The sequence below is a fragment of the Mus pahari genome, chromosome 13, assembly GCF_900095145.1.
Source record: "Mus pahari chromosome 13, PAHARI_EIJ_v1.1, whole genome shotgun sequence".
Taxonomy (NCBI): Eukaryota; Metazoa; Chordata; class Mammalia; order Rodentia; family Muridae; genus Mus; species Mus pahari.
Genome location: NC_034602.1, coordinates 80537613 through 80556020, shown reverse-complemented (window position 1 = coordinate 80556020; position 18408 = coordinate 80537613). Strand labels below are relative to the sequence as shown.

At 42.4% G+C, this 18408-nt stretch overlaps 2 protein-coding genes across 3 annotated transcripts in view; one reads left to right on the top strand and one right to left on the bottom strand.

The window, feature by feature from the left end:
• Positions 1 to 7688: 7688 nt before the first annotated feature.
• Thap6 (THAP domain containing 6) lies at positions 7689 to 17002 on the bottom strand. Of its 2 annotated transcripts, XM_029545253.1 has the most exons (6): positions 16920 to 17002; positions 16318 to 16640; positions 16054 to 16156; positions 14546 to 14753; positions 13457 to 13579; positions 7689 to 10008 (listed from the first exon to the last, which is right to left on the bottom strand). In XM_029545253.1, exons 3-6 carry the CDS (start codon positions 16131 to 16133, stop codon positions 9769 to 9771), a joined length of 651 nt encoding a protein of 216 aa, XP_029401113.1. In that variant the 5' UTR covers positions 16134 to 16156; positions 16318 to 16640; positions 16920 to 17002; the 3' UTR covers positions 7689 to 9768. The 2 variants fall into 2 exon arrangements, with proteins under 2 accessions (XP_029401113.1, XP_029401112.1); XM_029545252.1 differs by lacking the exon at positions 16054 to 16156.
• Positions 16771 to 18408, top strand: part of Rchy1 (ring finger and CHY zinc finger domain containing 1) — a 15121-nt gene continuing 13483 nt past the window's right edge. Inside the window, exon 1 of the mRNA XM_021210627.2 lies at positions 16771 to 17273. Coding sequence (XP_021066286.1) covers positions 17178 to 17273 — 96 coding nt within the window. The 5' untranslated portion in view covers positions 16771 to 17177. The remainder of the gene's footprint in view (positions 17274 to 18408) is intronic.

The following is an 18408-nucleotide window of genomic DNA, read 5'->3' as shown; positions in this document are numbered from 1 at the left end:
TGTGCAGGCAGACTCTGGGGCAGTACCTGAGAACCACATACTGATCTGTAGGCAGAGATGTCTGGGCTCCACATGGGCTTCTGAAACCTCAAAGCCCGGCCCCAGTGACACACTGCCTCCAGCAAGGCCACGCCTCCTAATCCCTTTAATCCTTTTAAATAGTGCTACTCCCTGGTGACTATTCACATTTATGAGCATATGGAGACCGTTCTTATTCAAACCACCACAGCCTGACACATCTGTGCTTGGCTAGTCTCCTGAGAGGATTCTTTCAGTTGTGGGAGTAACAGGAAGTGATCACAAGTATTTAGAGGCTGGTTCTTGTTAGAAAACAAAAAAACCCCCAAAAACCAAAAACCCAAAACTTTTTAATATCATTTTCGTTTCTCACTTGTCATTTGATTATCTGTTCTAGCCAGCATGGTGACACTTGTCTATTATTGCAGGTATTTCAGAGGGTGATGTGGAAGGAAGGCTTGACCTATGAGTTCTAGACTAGCCTAGGCAGCATAGTGAGTCAGATGCTGTCTCCCCCCCCCCCAATGTTTTTTTTTTTTTTTTAATTAGTTTGGAGGCATGATCTTTGAGGTGGCATGATCTTTGAGGTGGCATTTGTATTATTTGGCGTTCTGTTACCGTGATGAGATACTTGAAAATCATTTTATAAGGTAGAAAGATTTATTTTGGCTCATAGTTTAAAAGTTCTTGTCCTTGGTCAGCTATTTCTGCTGCTTTTGGACTGTAGTGAAAACATTATTGTAGGGGCACAGGCTGCTCATCTTACAGTGACTGGGAAGCTGAGGGGGAGGGCTAAGGGTCCCAGGGTCCCAGTAGTCCCTTTAAGGGTGCCATCCCTAATGACCTAACTTCCATTCACTAGTCTTTATCTGGTGGTGCTCCAGACTGGAGACCAAGGCTTTTAAACACGTGGGCATTTAGGGACATTCGAAATCTGAACTATAGTAAGTACCTCCCCCAGAGAACATTGAATAGAGGTGTTGACACAAAGCTCAAACCATCATGATTATGAAGGGCGTGTTTTTCTTTTTCTTTCTTTCTTTCTTTCTTTCTTTCTTTCTTTCTTTCTTTCTTTCTTTCTTTCTTTCTCTTCTTTTCTTTTCTTTCTTTTCTTCTTCCTTCTTTTCTTTTCTTTCTTTCTTTTCTTCTTCCTTTCTTTTCTTTCTTTCTTTCTTTCTTTCTTTCTTTCTTTCTTTCTTTCTTTCTTTCTTTCTTTCTTCATTAAATTATCACAACTTCAATTCAGAATGTTTTCTCTTACGAGGTTGTATTTGCCAAAACATCCCATCACTCAAAAGACTGCTTTGACCAGTGATTTCATCAGCAGTTTAGGAAGAACAGAATTAATCATAGTCTTAGGCTTTAAAGAGTCATTCTAGATCGATGTCACCTGAGGATCAAGAAGTCCAATAGACACAAATGAGACCAATAGACACAAATGAGGAAGTGGTAAATTCCTCAGGCTTGATTTTATTCCTTGACAAAGTTCTAGAACAATTTTTGGAGCAATAGGGTCTCACTACCTTGGTCAGGCTGGTCTTGAACTTGCGGGCTGAAGCCATATCCTGCCTCTTGAGTAGCTGAAATAAAAGTTACCATGTTGCATGCCCAGGATATGCCAGACAATATTCTAGAGGATCAGAACACAGACAAAAATACCTTCCCCAAAGTTTACATCCCAGTGTAGTAAAATAACACAGGAATAAAGTATTTGGTGTGCTATAATGTGTTAGAATATTCTATAATATGTGCTACTGAAAAATGAAAATGTTCAACATAAGGAATATGGGGAGGTTGGAATTTTGATGATATCATGCATGTGGATATTTGGACAGATGGTATAGCCAGTGCAATGTCCCTGGAGCAGGAATAGGGTTGCATATAATATCTGCCAGCATGGATGCTACTGTAGCTGGGCAGGATACAATCATCAGGGAGGGTTAAGGGAGGACTGGGAACCTGGCTCGCTCTATTGGGTAAAACGAGATTGACTGGAGGGTTTCACAGAGAGACAGAACATGATCCTATTTGTGTGTTAAAAAGATGTCTCTGGCTATTGACTGGAGAACAGATGGTTGGAGGCAGGATGGTCTGGTTATAGCAAATGACTACAATCGTCTTGAGTGGAAACAGTGCTCACTCCAACTGGGGTGGTAGCAGAGGAGGTGTGGGAGATTCAAGGCTTGTGTTGGAGGCCAAACTAATAGGATTTCCTCAAAAATTATAAGTTGGGTCTGAAATACCAAGAAGTAGTATACTATGTTTTTTTGGTCTGAGGGGTAAGGTGATGAAAATATAGCTGAGTTAATCAACGTCATGATAATGTTGTGTTCATAAGTAAAAACTTGGAAGATAAAAATACCTTGGCCAGACTTGGCAGCTTAAACCTCTAAGTCCAGCACTCAAGAGGTTGAGGTAGACAAATTGCCATGAGTTCAAAGTCAGCTTAGGCTACTTAGTGAATTCAAGACTGGAGTGAGCTGCAGTGTAAAACCTTGTCTTAAAACAATAGTAAGAAAAACAAAAATGCCCTTTTCTGCAGAAAACAATAGTACTTAAGAGAGTAAACGCTGAGAGTATTACTTTGGGGGCCATTATTAAAGTCTCCAGAGGAATACCTACGGGCAAGTGTGTGGAAACTGCAGCACCAGAGAAGCGAAGTCTGAACCCTAATGAGGATGCAGATTGTTGCCCAGTTGGATCCAGGACAGCTTTGCTCCTGCTAGGAGAGAGAAAGGACCAGGGGACAGATGAGCCCACATTTGGGGCTGCTTCGTTGACCCACAAGGCTACCGGCTTCTTTCTCTTGCCTTGTTTGTCTGCCCGTAACTCTCATGTGGTAAATGTGTATTGTGAGAGAGTTTGGAAATTTTAGCAGGGCAGCAGAGCTTGTTCTATGCCCTTGATGCAAGGGTGGTCCTTTACTGGGGAATACCACATTTCTTCAGAGTTTTGGGAGGGACAGAAGTGGAGGGCGCAGGAGGGAGAGAGTACATTGCCTTTCCCACCACACATCAACCCAACCGATACCGCCAATCAATATGACAGACGTCATAGCCACATGACCTCACACCCTGAGATCATCTTTACTGCTGTTGTCTGTGTTTGCCCAGCCCTGCGCCTGGCTCTGTCTATGAAAGCATCGTTTCTCTCTTCTTCTGACTCTACAATTCTGGAGTATCCTGTGCTCACCAGTCATAGCACAGCATTTTAATAGCCAGAGGAATTGATTTAGGAACAGGTGCTGGACTCAAACCAAGTCCACCAGGGCCAGAAAAAATCTTGTTCTAATGTTGGACCTGTTGGAAGGAGCATGTAACACCAGCTACTCGGGAGGCAGAGACACGAGGATCTCAAGTTCAGGCCCCGTGTAGGCCACAGGGTGAGCTTAAGGCTAGCCTGGGCAACTTAGTCGAGATTCTGTCTCAAAATGAAAACACACACACACACACACACACACACACAAAATTTGGGGTGTAGCTCAGTGGCAGAGTGCTTGACTAACATGTATAAAACTATGGGCTCAATCCTTAGTACCACAAAACAAAGTCTTGGTATTGTGTGAGTGACTGGAAAGGAGGCATGCATTTTGCCCTTGGACTTGAAAGTTATCAGGAGACATGGAAAGGAGAGGCTGCTTGGTTAACAAGTGGAGGGATGCTAGATCCTGATGCTTGATCATGTACATCCTGCCATATTTGAAGCTATCCTCACTGTGCTGTGTGTGTTTTACTTCAACGGATTGAGAAACATCACCATGGAAGTCTGCAGTAGCGAGTCACCGAGCATGAGACTCGACTGTTGAAAGGCAGAAAAGCTTGTATTTCGGTATTTCTAGATCGTGGCCATTTTATCATCCCCCGCATCCCTTCTGAGAGCTCAGAGACACTAAGGCACGAGACAGACACCCGCATAGGAGAATCAAGCATGCTTGCTCGCCCAGCCTGAGTCACCCGGTGCTCAGACAGATCCAGATTGTGGTAATGAGTAACTGTGGGCTTTCCTCTTGGTCACATCAGAATGACAACACATTCCTTCTCACAGGAATAGAATGGCTGAAGTTTGGCCTGTAGGATACTTTGAACATTCATTCAACAACTCAACCTCTCAAACCTCTGGGTCTAGCATTGTAGATCAGAGCTGACAAGAATGAGATTTTTCTTTACTGGTTTTGTTCTGCCAGCTGTGAGACCTGGGGCAGGTTACTATTTTTTTCCTGTTCAGTTTTCTCGGCCATAGAATCTGAGTGAGTGATGGCAGGCCCCATCTTACAGGGTTATTGTGAGGTGAGTGAGTAGATGTGCTGAATTAGAGACTGGCACCTTGTAACTGTTAGCTGTCATTATGACTGAAATCTCCCTCAAACAAGCATATCCTCTTGAACATGGGTGTCTGATGAAAATTGCAGGAAGGGCAGAAACATAAGGATTTTCAGAAATGGTGATCGGTTCTATGAAGCAAGAGCAGGCAACACTTGTCAATGACTGAGACTTTATGGTCGTGTTCTGGATCATCTGCGACATTGAGCAGGCTGAAAGCTGTGTGTGAATGTTCTCCATAGGGTTGGGTTCTCTTAGGTGACTAGTTACAGACACACTAAGTAAAACCTTATGGCCACGCCTACACAGACATTGGTTGTTGAAAAATCTCAATAGTTAAGCCAGTACAGCTTTGGGAAAGCCCCTTGAAATTTTCAGGTGTCTCTGGAAATAGTAATTCAGGACTTGGTTGCTACACCCTGAGGTCATGGTAAAGGAAATGACGATAAGTAACCCCCATTTTTTTTCCACAGATGAAATGATTTAGATTTTAGTGTGTAGAATGTTTTTCTCAGTCTGTTTTCTGTTACTATAACAGAATGCATGGAACTGGATAATTTCATAAAGAAAAGAGGTTTTTGTGGTGGTGCACGCCTTTAATCCCAGCACTTGGGAGGCAGAGGCAGGTGGATTTCTGAGTTCAAGGCCAACCTGGTCTACAAAGTGAGTTCCAGGACAGACAGGGCTAAAAAAAGAGGTTTTACTGAGTTCATGGTTCTGGACTGGAGAGTTCAAGATCTGATAGTGTCTTAGTCAGGGTTTCTATTCCTGCACAAACATCATGACCAAGAAACAAGTTGGGGAGGAAAGGGTTTATTCAGCTTACATTTCCACATTGCTGTTCATCACCAAAGGAAGTCAGGACTGGAACTCAAGTAGGTCAGGAAGCAGGAGCTGATGCAGAGGCCATGGAGGGATGTTACTTACTGGCTTGCTTCCCTTGGCTTGCTCAGCTTGCTCTCTTATAGAACCCAAGACTACCAGCTCAGGGATGGCACCACTCACAATGGGCTGGGCCCTTCCCTCTTGATCACTAATTGAGAAAATGTCCCACAGCTGAATATCATGGAAGCACTTCCCAAACTGAAGTTCCTTTTTCTGTGATAACTCCAGCCTGTGTCAAGTTGACACACAAAACTAGCCAGTATAGGTAGCTAACTGCATTCTGGGGAAAGCCTTATACTGTATCATTCCCGCTGTGTAGCCCAGCAGTACTTCACAGCATTAAAACATCTACTATTGAAATAATCCCAAGTAGGCTTCATTTTATTGAATTGCGTGTTGAGTATACTTTACTTCTATGCCTGTCTCTGCAAGGTAGTCATTATGGATTTCTGTGGTTGGCATCGTGTATAGCCTATATACCTCATTCTTTATTTAATAAAAGTACCCTGTCTTATGAAGCACAGGCCTTAATCTGCTGAGTCAGATGTGATGTCACCTTCCAAATGCATATGGTTGGCCACAAGGATCTGTGGGAGTTCTCTGACACATCTGTCGGGAACTCCTCTGCTGTCAACTGACCATAAACCACAGGTCTGGTTGGTCAAAGACTGTTTAGCAAGTGACTCAATACTCTTGAGTGCTCCAAGGAGCCAGACTATGAGCTGTAACTGTGAGTTAAGAGTAAGAGTGAGATAGGGCACTTCTTCCAGAATGTCAATTCATAATACTGCTTCATTCACGAGCAAATCCATCAGTGACTGAATCAAACTGTGCTTTGTGACATCGTTGATCTACATTCTGGTGCGAGTTCACTTGAAAACCAGTTTGCAAGCCACATTTTGAGCTTATTTACATTTTTATGAGATTGGATGAGTGTAACACTTATATCCGAGATGAATTAAAGGGCATGTAAGAGTTGGGGTGGAAGGATGGAGGAAAGGTTCTCCACAAAAACAAGTAAAATCTTCTTTAAGTGGGACCATATTCTTTGCCCACTTTCAGTTGCCACAAGAGGGGGAAGATGTTTTTAAGGTACAATCTCCCTGATTTTGTTTCTCAAGACTGCTATCAGCCCTCAATACTGCCATCAGCCCCTGCATATGTTTCCTCCTCTTGCAGTTTTTTCCCTCTGGTTCTGACCCCCTTTCCAGTATTTCTGAGATGGAATTTAAAAGAGAAAAACATTACGTGGAAAGTGCATTGTATGTTTTGGGCTTTGCACAGCTTTCTCTTGTATTGTCTGCTTTGTAGATGCTCAAGAGAAATTCAGGTTGGTGGGAGGAGGTATTCATTGTAAATCACTGTCCCTGATCACATCTCTATTTAATCCCTCACTTGGACCCCTGAAAAGGTGTGATCGGTCTTGCAGGTAATATATTAAGACAAATGGAATCAAGCACGAGCCCTGTGAGGAGCTGGAGGACTGAATACTCTAGAGGTAGTAACACAGCTAGCTATATGTGCTATGCAACTATTTGGTGGCGCATGTTTCCCCATCCCCATTAAGGATCAGAAATGTTCATATGGAATGAAGAATAAATAATATATACAGTCTTACCCCGAGGCTATTGATACTGTTGCTTGTTACAATTAAAAGATCTACCCTGTGAATTCTAAAGAAAATTATATAATTGAGAATATGGATGAAGTGAATCCAATGAGATAAACAAGAAATATAAACTTCATACGCTAGTGCATGCCTGTAATCTTAGTACTCAGAAGGCTGAGGCAGGAAGGTCACATGTTCTAGGCCAGCATGGGCCACATAGTGAGCCTTGCCTTAAAAGAAGGCTGAGATATGGCTCAGGGGATAAGAACACATACCACTCTTGTAACATCTGAATCAGGCAGCTCATCACTGCCTGTAACTTCAATTCTCCAGGCTGATTCTGGATTCTACAGACACCTGCGCTCATGTGCATTCCCTCTGCCACAAACACATACATGTTTTCTAACAAAGCATCAAGTAAGCTCTCTTCAATGCACCCATGAAGTAGAAGTGCTATAAAGGGCGAGGCAGAACTGTGTTACACTCATGAGACACTGTGATCCGGGGCATGCCAGGACAGCTCCCTGAAGTAAAAGACAAACTGTTACATTTGCACGCTCTGCTATTCTTGATTCAAAGGCGGTGTCTTCCACATCTAGTAATACTGTTCCTTCCCAAATATCGGGGATATGAAGAGCTGCCAGTTTTGATACCAGAAAGCAACCAGTTCACAGCTAAAAGCCAGGCTGATATTAGGCCTTTTTATTTTTCCCAGGCCATTTTGTTGAATCAAGGTATTAAAAAAAAAAACCCCACAACACATTATTAGACAAAATTTTTATTTTTCAAATAAATAGCTTTCATTTTTCAATTATTTTTAAGAATTTTACTTTTAAAATCTAAAACTGTATTTAATATTTTCATCTTTTCTCAAATTAAAGACTTGTATAATTATAGCTACCTTTAGCAACAAAGCTTATTTTCAGAAGTTTAAACTTGATCTGGAGAAGTCCTTCGTACCTTCTTTGGAACTCAAGGGTGTTTCAGGGTCTAGAGACCAGTCTAGGTTTAGAAACTAGAGCTCTTGGGTCAGCTTTGGTTGCCTGGGGATTTCTAGATAGGTCATGACTTAGCTTTGCATCATCATCATTGTCATCGTCGTTGTCATCATCTTTGATTTTTCAGGACAGGATTTCTCTGTGTAGCCCTGGCTGTCTCACAGAGAGCCACCTGCCTGTGCCTCTAAGCCCTGGAGTGCTGGGATCAAAGGCCATTCACCATCACCACCTAGCGTAGCTTTACTTCCTATGCAGCAGCCCTTCCCTGGAAGACCTAGGCTGCCATCTCTGAGCAGAGGACTGAGGTAGGGACTGTGTTTAGGCATGTGGGTGGCAGGGATCCTCTCCTAAGTCTGATGTCTACTGGTAACTAAAGAGCAAATGGGTTCTTACTGATAGTTCTCCCAGTTACCAACTTCTGAGTGACACTAGACCTAGTGAAAGAGGACAAAGACTTGAGCTGAGCAAGACAGAGGCAGCGGAGTGGCCGGGTAACTGTAACCGGGGAGGACCTGGACCCTGCCTTTGGAAAGTCTTGCAGGCCAGGGGAGGCTAAGTCTGCAGACTGCTGCAGCCTTCCCTTCCAGTCACTCTGTCACCAACTTCAATGTCCATGTTCACAGAGTGGCTGGGGGCTTAGAATCTACCCACACTTCCTGTTAGAGTACCCATGGTGACTTAGACATTATACAGGGAAAAGAAATGACATGCAGGCAGTTAAAAACAAAACACGTGAGGGAATGAACGGATCTCAGTCATTCCCCTCTTAGAACAATACTTACCTTTCAAATGTGGGGAAAAGTCTCTTTTAGAGGAAAGATTTACAGTCCCACATGAAAATTAAATATCCTCAACACAAAAATCTTCAACTGACCATATCTGTATGATACTAATATGAAACAAAGTTACAAAACATGAAAGTGATTTAATAAAACAATGAAACAATCGCTACCCATATTCTGGTGACTATGCACAGGTCTCTGAATAAAGTTCATTCACAGACCTGTGCTTGGCATGGGGTGGGACTTTGGGCAATACTTTTTAAGACAGTATTTATGACTCTTTAACTTCAGTTAATTTTCACATTTGGCTCAATCAGTAAATAGTTAAGACTTTTCTTTTGTCTATTTGGTAAGAAGTTTCAAAGCAGCTCTTTTGAATGTCCATTTCTCTAGGTAGTTAATTACTGCCATGGGACAATTCTCTGCTTCTATTTCCATGACAAGGCCTGTATATTTGAAAAACTTTTCCTTATGTTTTACAGTTTTCTTACGCTTTATATAAGTTTCCTTATGTTTTACATGTTTCCACTTTGGCGCTTACTGCTATTCTTTCTGGTTTCCATCAGACTGGTCCTGGTGTGGAGGAATGGTGCGCTGTACCTGACAACTGGCACCCTTTCAGCAGTCTCCTTTAATTGTCTCTTAACTTAAAAGGCAGTCTTTTCCATGCGTTATTCTCAGGATCAGTGCTACTGAGAGTCTTATTAAAAATAATACTCTGTAGCATGATTAATAACAAAAGCACCTTGGGGTGGGTGCTAGATGAATATGTATTGTAAACAAATTCTGCTTTATAGTAAAATATTTACAATTAGAATCACAACTTACTATAAAGCATATACAAGTAAACATATGTTGTTCTTTCTAGTTGCCAGAACTTAATGTGGCCAACTTGATATTATTTCCTTACTTTTGTGAGATTTAACCACCTTACAGTAGTGACCCAGCATTGGTTTATGTCTGTAAAAACATAATTGTCACAAGTCACACAAGAGCATGACCACACCAGCTTTCTGCATATCCTTAACAAGCTTTAGGCTTCCATAATGATGTTGGTGCTGACCGACTTGAGTGGAGGTGTGGGAGAATCTTCTAAGAGAAATTGTCATGTCAACTGCAGATGGAGCACATAAGAAATGACATCATAAACTACAGCCTCATGCTGGGCTTTCATGACAGCACTCCCAACAGAAAGCACCCAGCCTATTGGCTGTTTCCTGGCTGATCAGACTTTCATCCTTTAGTTCCATGATTGTCTTCTTCAGTGACTTTTGAAAGTGTTTTTCTCGGTCCAAAACATTCCGTAGGCTTTCCTTGGTATTCTCCAGCTCGATGATCACATGGTCTAGCTTATGCTTAAGCTTCTTTGGGCTGTCCATAACACTGTAGCTATGTTCCTGAAGTAGAAACACCAGGTTTTGAATATGACAAGTGGTTAGACAGAAGCTCAGCATGAAGTTTCAGCTATTTCTTCATTTACAATTCTTAGAGGGGATCATTAGAGGGTTAACAAGCACAGGATGAGATAGCGAGTGGAAGGGGTATTACGGTGCCCGAGGTTCAGCATGTGTGAGGAGCATGGAGCTCTGTTCATGGGGAACACTTCTCATTTGGCGGTTCCTGCCTGCTATGAGCACTGCACTTGCAAAACCCATACGGCTTTCACTCCTTAAGTATGGCACTGATAAAAAGTTTTTATCTATCAAATACATTTTACTTTTTTTCTCCCGACACAGGGTCTCATGTCAAGAATGTTTGGAAAGGACTCTACGAATTGAGTTACATCCCCGGCTCCAAGAAAGTTTTGACTTCATTCTGAGGAATCTTTTACTTTGTTAGAGGTACCAGGAGAGGTGCACGAAAGCACATGCGCAGGCTGACTGCAGGGGACTTAGAGAGAACTCCAGTCTTGGAATTTAAAAAAGTTTATTTGAATCTGTCAACATTTATTTTGGCTATGCTTAAGTAGTATGCTGACAATGTACTTTTTAAATGTTCATATGAAAACAGGGAAAATACTGACCTAGAAAGATCCTATAAGCCGGGCCTGGTGGCGCAGGCCTTTAATCCCAGCACTCGGGAGGCAGAGGCAGGCGGATTTCTGAGTTCGAGGCCAGCCTGGTCTACCAAGTGAGTTCCAGGACAGCCAGAGCTATACAGAGAAACCCTGTTTCGAAAAACCAAAAAAAAAAAAAAAAAAGAAAGATCCTATAAACTATTTTTATAAAGACATTCAATATTAAAATTACTGAAAAGGACTTTTGCTTCTAGACAAGGTGAAGTAAAAGACTGGATTGATACCTCATGAACCACTGTGTGGTCCAAAGACCTAAAACATGTTTGAGGATAATGGGTACTACACATGAGAGAAAGCTTCACAGACAGATGGGAAGAGACACAGGGAGAGCTGGGACCACTCGAGTTTATGGCCTTGGAAGAGCTTGTAGACCCCACTGCAAGGATGTGAAAGCAATGCAGAGTGTGGTATTTAAGAGCAAGGAGATTATACAAAACATGTGGGAAACCAAGGAGGCCGTTTCGTTTTTCTAATTTTATGTGTGTGTGCAATGTGTGTGTGCATGCGGAGGCCTGAGACTGACGCCCTGCAGCATCCTCTATTGCTGGTCTCTTTACTTACTGAGGTAAGGTCTCTCCATCAAATCCAGAGCATGCTGACTGACATGGCTAATGCTGCTAGCCATTGCTCTGGGGATCCTGTGTCTGCCTTGTGAAGATGGGATGACCACACTTATAACCACTGGGCCATCTCCCCTACCCTGAATAATAAACTTCTAAATAACCCATGGGTTGAAAACCAAACTGAATGGAAACAAAATATGAAAGACAAAGAAAATACAACTTATTGTGGAATGGAATACTTAAGGAGGAATTAATACCATTGAATGCCTAGCCTAGAAAGATACAAGTCTTAACAATGGCATCAGCTCTCACCTTAACTAGAAAAGAATATTTTACTGAAATAAGTAGAAAAATTATAACACATGAGCACAACTTAGGGAAGCATAAAAGAAAACGAATAAAAGCTGCATGCTATAACCAGAAACAAAGGAGAAGCGAGGAGTCTGCAAAAGGATCGATGAGGAGATGGTGTTAAATGCCTTCTGCTAATAAATGGTCTTTTTTTTTTTTTTTTTTGGTTTTTTGAGACAGGGTTTCTCTGTGTAGCCCTAGCTGTCCTGGAACTCTGTAGCATAAATGTTCTAACTGTGAAGAAATGGACAAACTCCTTGGAAGATGGAAGCTACTATTTTTTCCTTCAACAAACAACAAACCACAGAACTTCACTAAAGTCTATCAAATATTTATAAAAGAAATTTATCATTCTACAAAAACCATTTCCCAGAAAACTGGAAATGTCAGCAATACTTTCTTACTTTTTTTTTTTTAAAAGTTAGTATTAGTATTATTCTGATGTTGATGCCAGACAAATGAAATATTAAAGAAGGGGTGGGGGTGCCCTATAGGGGAAATATAACCCTCAAGCATCCAAAGAAAGATTAAACAAAAATTTGCAAAAATACATAAAAAGGAGGATGCGTTATAAAGCAAGGGCCATTCCTGGAATGAAAGCTTAGCTGAGGAGTTGAGAAGTCATGGACATATTAACTCATACAAGAAACATGGCACTGGTGGATAGAACAAGGCCCAGCTATCGGCGCTCAGTCCTTTTCTCCATCCTGCTCCTGAGGGTCAAGGCAGTTCAGTAAAGCAAGGAAACCATGGAAAACCTTTACAGTAGGAAGGAAGAATTAGAACTGTCCTTAAGCACTAAGAACACGATGTTCTATGTGGAAAATCTGTTGGCCTTGAAAATTAAAGCCGCCATAATTAATATTTGAGTTCATCATGTTGGTCAGATATAAGATCAGCAGAAAACGAGTGACATTTCCATCTTCTAGGAGCAGATGAAGTAAGAGCATTTATAACAGTCAGCACAGGTAAAATTCAGGGGGACAAACCCGACCAAGCACTGCCTGAGTGCTGAGTGCTATGAAGCAATGCTGAGAACTGAAACACATGGAAACACTCAAGTTCAAGTTCAAAGGCTTCGTGTCATCCTTGAAATCTCAGTAGTTCTCAAGGGTCTACAGAGGCAACAGCAAACTGGTGAAAATTCAGCATGGTGTTTGGTAGAATTTTATGAAGTGATTTTAAATTCATATAGAAATGTAAGGACTCTATAATAGTCAAAACACCTTGAAAAACTAAAAGAGTAACTAATAGCCCTTGACTTTAACAATTATTCCAAAGCCGCAGGAAAACAGTTTCCTTTCAATGCCTGGCATTATATGAATAAGCAATTTATAAATAGGAAAATACAAGCTTTTTCGAGGCCAGTCTGGTCTACAAAGTGAGTTCCAGGACAGCCAGGGCTATACAGAGAAACCCCGTCTTGAAAAACCAAAAAAAAAAAAAAAAAAAAAAAGAAAATACAAGCTTCAATACTCTGTATATGTGACTGTTTTTCAAGAAAACCTAAAGATACAGCCAATTTTTAGTTACATATTTCCATGTAGAAAATATAATACGTAAAGGGAATTATTTTATGGGTGGAGTAATTCTTGCAAAAGCATTCTTCAAATTAAGTATGTAACCAAATGATTACCTACTCCTATACTGCTCTTGCATGCATTCAAATGACAGTGTCATGGGAAGCACACTTATTTGGAAACATAATTATATATTAAAGAACCTCCCATCAAGGAGCCTACATTTTTTTTTTTTTTTCCATTGTGATTCTTAAGCATTTAATCCTAGTGGAGAGGCCATATTTACCTTAAAATAATGAACTCAGCATTTAGCTCAGTAAATTCTTTTACTTACAAAAATGAACTGGGGTTGGAATTCTTCAATGCAGGAGGCACCAACAAGCTGGTGGCCATGGTGGGTGACAGGAAGGGTTTTGAGAATGAAGTTTTTTCTACAATGAAGTTTTTCTCTTTTCTCCTGTTAGGGACAGTTAATAAAAACCATTCAGATACTGCATCTGTTCTTACAATTCCATTCCTTCCTAACTCTGTGAAGCACCACGCTCCTGGCCATGGGGACTGCTGCACCAGCCAGCAGCTTCCATTCCGTTTACTTTAACAGAGCATCCATCCCTAGGGCTCGTCTATAAACTTCCTTAAGAAGGAGGAGAGGAGTGAAAATCAGACGGCCACTCCCTACCAGCTGAGAAAAAGATGGCAGGAGAGGACGTGATTAATCACACTCCACAGTTCCTGACGAAAATGTGCTCTCAGATATCATACGCCATGACAGCCATCAAGTGCGAAGCAGCCAGTTCCCTGCATCGTCACTGATAGAGCAGAAGCCAGCTGGGTGCCACTCAGCCCTTCCGGTTCCTTTTCTAACCTCATCTCTCTCTCATTCTCTTTCTGTTCTTATCCTTTTTTTTTGGTTTTTATTTTTTCGGCTTTACTTGGAACCATATTTTGGTCCTGTTCACAGTTTGCTCGAGTTTGTTTTGTTTTGAGACAGGGTTTCTCTGTGTAGCCCTGGCTGTCCTAGAACTTACTTTATAGACCAGGCTGGCCTTGAACTCAGAAATCTGCCTGCCTCTGCCTCCCAAGTGCTGGGATTAAAGGTGTGCGCCACCACTGCCCGGCTTGAGCTCTTGAGTTCTTAACAACTACCAATCTGCTAACTGCAGTTCAATCTGTTTTTTAGACATCAGCTGAGTTAAAACAATTTTTCTACGTCAGTCTACTTACCCGAACCCTGGTAATGTATATTTATGAGAGGCTACTGGCCAAATTCTCCTGCTATGCATCATGATAGCTAAAGCTACAATTTATGAAAACTCACAGAACGCACTTCAAATGAAGCAAGCAGCACATTTGAACGAACGCATGGGTGCTGAAGGGGCTCAGAATTGTCACCAGGAATGAGTGCTCACAGCTCTTAACAAACCTGTAAGTGATATGGAGATTCAAAGACAGAAGGGATGGCTCCTGCTTTCAGCTTAGTGTTTGGAGTGCTTCTGTCAAAGTCTGTCTTCTTGAAGTGCCTTGAACACAGAACATCTCCTTTTTTAGGCTCCCAAATGCTTGCAGTATTCACATCTAGTCTTTTCATGGCTAATACCCACTTTCTTTTGATGTTTTCATCTGTGGGGAATCTACAAAACAGTAAAAATATATTTTAAAACTATACATATACACACACACACACACACACACACATATATATATATATATATAGCTTGTATATATTTTAAATACTATTGATATATTCAAACTGAAATATTTCAGAAATCATGATTCCTGCTTATATAAGAGATAAAAAACCCTACATGTTTATGTATCTGTGTGTGTATGTGTGTGTGGACATGCACAAAAGCATTCTACAGCATCGTAGTATAGATTATATCATATGGTTCCCAGTTATCGAACTTAGGTCATTAGGTTTTGTGACAACTGCCTTTACCGGCTAAGACATTCTGTTGTCTTAGGCTCAGTTTAATATCCAGATTTTTCAGTCATTCTTCAGACATATGGCCTTTATTTAAAATTTTATAGTATCGTATGAATGTTCCAGTGGACATTTAGCACGTAGCAAGATTTACAATTAAAGGTTTTTCTTTCTTTACAGAAGTTGAAGAATACCTTTGGCCTTTCCCTTTCTGAGCTGATATCTAGAATTTGTCTTCAGTGAATTCTTATTCTTTCACCTTTCTGTCAAACCTGAAAATGACTTATATAGCAACTCATACAAATAAATGCTTTATGAACGCATGCAGAGAACAGCTGCAGAGACTAGGGTTCTGAGCTACAATAATTTTGACATATACAGGAGGCAATAATCAGATTTCTCAACATTTCTAACCTAGTTTTGGGATATGGTAGCACATGGATACTTTTTATTTCCCTGCCTAGTAAAGTAACTACATCTTTCCCTAGTAATAACAGTGCTTCACAAAACCTGTGAAAATCCTAAGTATGTTTATTAAATCCTATTAGACCCTTCCTAGGGTGTCACAGGAATGGCTAAACACTAAATTAGAATCCTCAAACTTATGCAGCTAAATAATCCTTGGTCTGAACATGTAGTTTACAGTGAACCACTTTGCCTCATCTATTTCTAAAAAGATGGTATGGGTATTTGAACAAAGAGCCCTCAGTTAGACTGTAAACTACATATAAACAGTAGTGACCTTAATACAGTTAGAATGAAAACGTTAGCAACGACGAGTCTGACAATTTGTGTGTGGGGGTATTTTATTTTTGGTGGTGGTGTTATCTGGTCTTTCATTCCTTGGCACTTGAAACTTGCACATTATAAAGGGACTACTGTCAGTTCAAATTTAACAAGGTTATTTTAAAAAGAGTGGGAACAAAAGCTTGTAACCGCAGACTCTGGTAGAATCATTTTTTAGTAAAAAGTTAAAAGTATCTGGCTTGAGTACAGCAAAGTCTTACACATGAAATGTCAGTCCTTTTAACTTGGAATTTGGCAAACAGCGAGAAGCACATCCAATGGCCGAGCAACATTTCACCATGATTTTAGCAACTCCTAACAGAACTGGAAGAGAATTAAAACGAGTTAGTAACTCTAGGGCTAAGCTAAGGGCATCTCCTCCCGGACAATCGCCTCCCCTCTCCCGGATCCCAACACCTGAAGTTTTGCTGATAAAATGCTCTAAGTCTTGGTATTTTCTAAGAGTGGACATTTAAGTTTTGCACCTTGAGGTCTGAGATCCCAACTCTGCAGGCTTCTTTATTTCTCTCATGTTCTCACGGGCCAAGTTTTCTCTCCCACAGGTCTGTTGCACACTAACTCCTGCTGGCGTACTGTTTGCCATTCAACTTTCAGCTCGAGCATCCCCTTCCCCAGGGACACCACACACGACTGTCCTTCCAGGGTCGCTCCAAGTTGTGACCTCATCTAATGCCGTGGCGTTCTCCCCCTCCCCATCTGTGAGTTCCGCGGGGGAGTGGCGTGGCGTGGCTGCTTTGTTTTTCACTTTGCGTTCTCGAGTCCTGGGTGGGTGACGGCGCAATCTCTTCTAAAGAAGGCGCAGGGGGAAAAAAAAAAAAAAAAAAAAAAAAAGAGAGATCCGGACAACCGTAGGCTCTCGGAGCTGCGCGCGCAGCCGCCGAGCTCCGCCCCCTCTCGGAAGCAGCCGCGGGGGGGTGGAGGTGGGGCCGCTCCTCCCCGACGCCGGCGGCCCAGGGCGGCCGGCAAGCAGCGCCCGCCCGGAGTCGCAGCGGTCCCCTTCGCCCGGCGATCAGGGCTGGCAGCGATGCCGGGGCGGGGGAAGAAGAGCCAACCGAAGAGTTATTACCGTTAGCAGCGACGGCAGCGACTAACGTCGACGGCGACGGACTAAGCGGCTCACTTGGCTTCCGCCCCCTTCCACCAGGGACCGGAAATCCGGCTGCTGCAGATCACGTGATCGGCCGTCCTCTCCACTGTGGCGGCGGCTGCCCGGGAGGAGGAGCGGGTATCCGACCGACTCTGCTTCCTTAAGGCGTGGCTTCCAAGCTGGGGGGAAGGTTCAGTGGATTGTGAGGGGGAGGTGGAGGAGGAGGAGGAGGAGGCGATGGCGGCGTCGGCGACGGCGCGGGAAGATGGCGTCCGCAACCTGGCGCAGGGGCCGCGGGGCTGCGAGCACTATGACAGAGCCTGTCTCCTCAAGGTGACGACTTTAAAGGGTCAGGCTGGGGCAGGTTGGGCTAGGCGGTGAGTCCTGGGCATGAGCGTCAAGGCTGAGCTGCTTGTCAGGGTGGCTTTCATCTGGAGTTGGGCTCTCCTCGCCGGAAAGGTTTTGGCAAGGCGAGCAGGAGCTCTGGACTCGATCGCAGCTGCAAGCCAAGTTCTTGTTGGTAAAGACCTGGCCCTTGCCTAAAGTCCCCTCCCTCGTGGGCTTATTCGTCACTTGCGGTTGACAGTAGAATGAGGAAGTGAAAGGGCCTGGCCTAAGCATTTCTGTCCAGTGTGTATGATGCGGTGATGGAAGCATAAGCAAGGGGAGAATCAGAACATAATGTCTTTGCGCGGAGGAAGTTGATAGTACGTTTTGTCAGCTTCATTTTGCTGTCTAGGAATATGCCCAGGCCTGTCCAGGAGAAAATGGCTGTGTGAAATGAGAGTTGGGAGATTGTTTAATAGTTTAGATTGTCCTTAACTTGCTGTGTAATTTTGAGCAAGCTACTTTTTAAAGAGCTTGCATATCAAATATACCATTTTGGAAGCTAGTCTTAGTGGTAAAGGCCTGTAGTTCCAGAAGATGCATACTTCTAGCTATCTGCGAAGCAGAGGCAGAAGGAATACCAGCCAGGAGATGCTAATGCAAATAAGAAAAAAAAAAAAAAGGAGGTGGGGCTGGGGGTGTATATATATAGGTCATTGCTAGAGTATTGGCCTCACCAGAGTCTCTAGGTTCAGTCTTCTCTGCCAACAGGGAAAGTTCCTCTTTGATAAACCGTGTGATGATTGCATACCAGTGTGCACATGTGGTGTTTTAAGGGGTGTGTCCCCAGAAATGACTAGTAGTAAATATTAACTACCACCCACAGTGGTAGTTAATCAGTTAATCAACTCCCCCTCCGCCACCTTCACAATCAACCCTGCTGGTCACTGACCTTAGAAGTTAGAACTAAGTGATAGTTCTTTGCTTGGATCTGTAAGAAAACTTACACCCTTTTCTGTGGGCCAAGCTTGGTGAGTATTCACTGCATTGGATGAATTTTTTTCAGACTGGTCAATTATGTAATGTTGTATAAAGAGTTAAATATTCTTTTGATTACATTTCTTTTTCTTTTCTTTTTTTT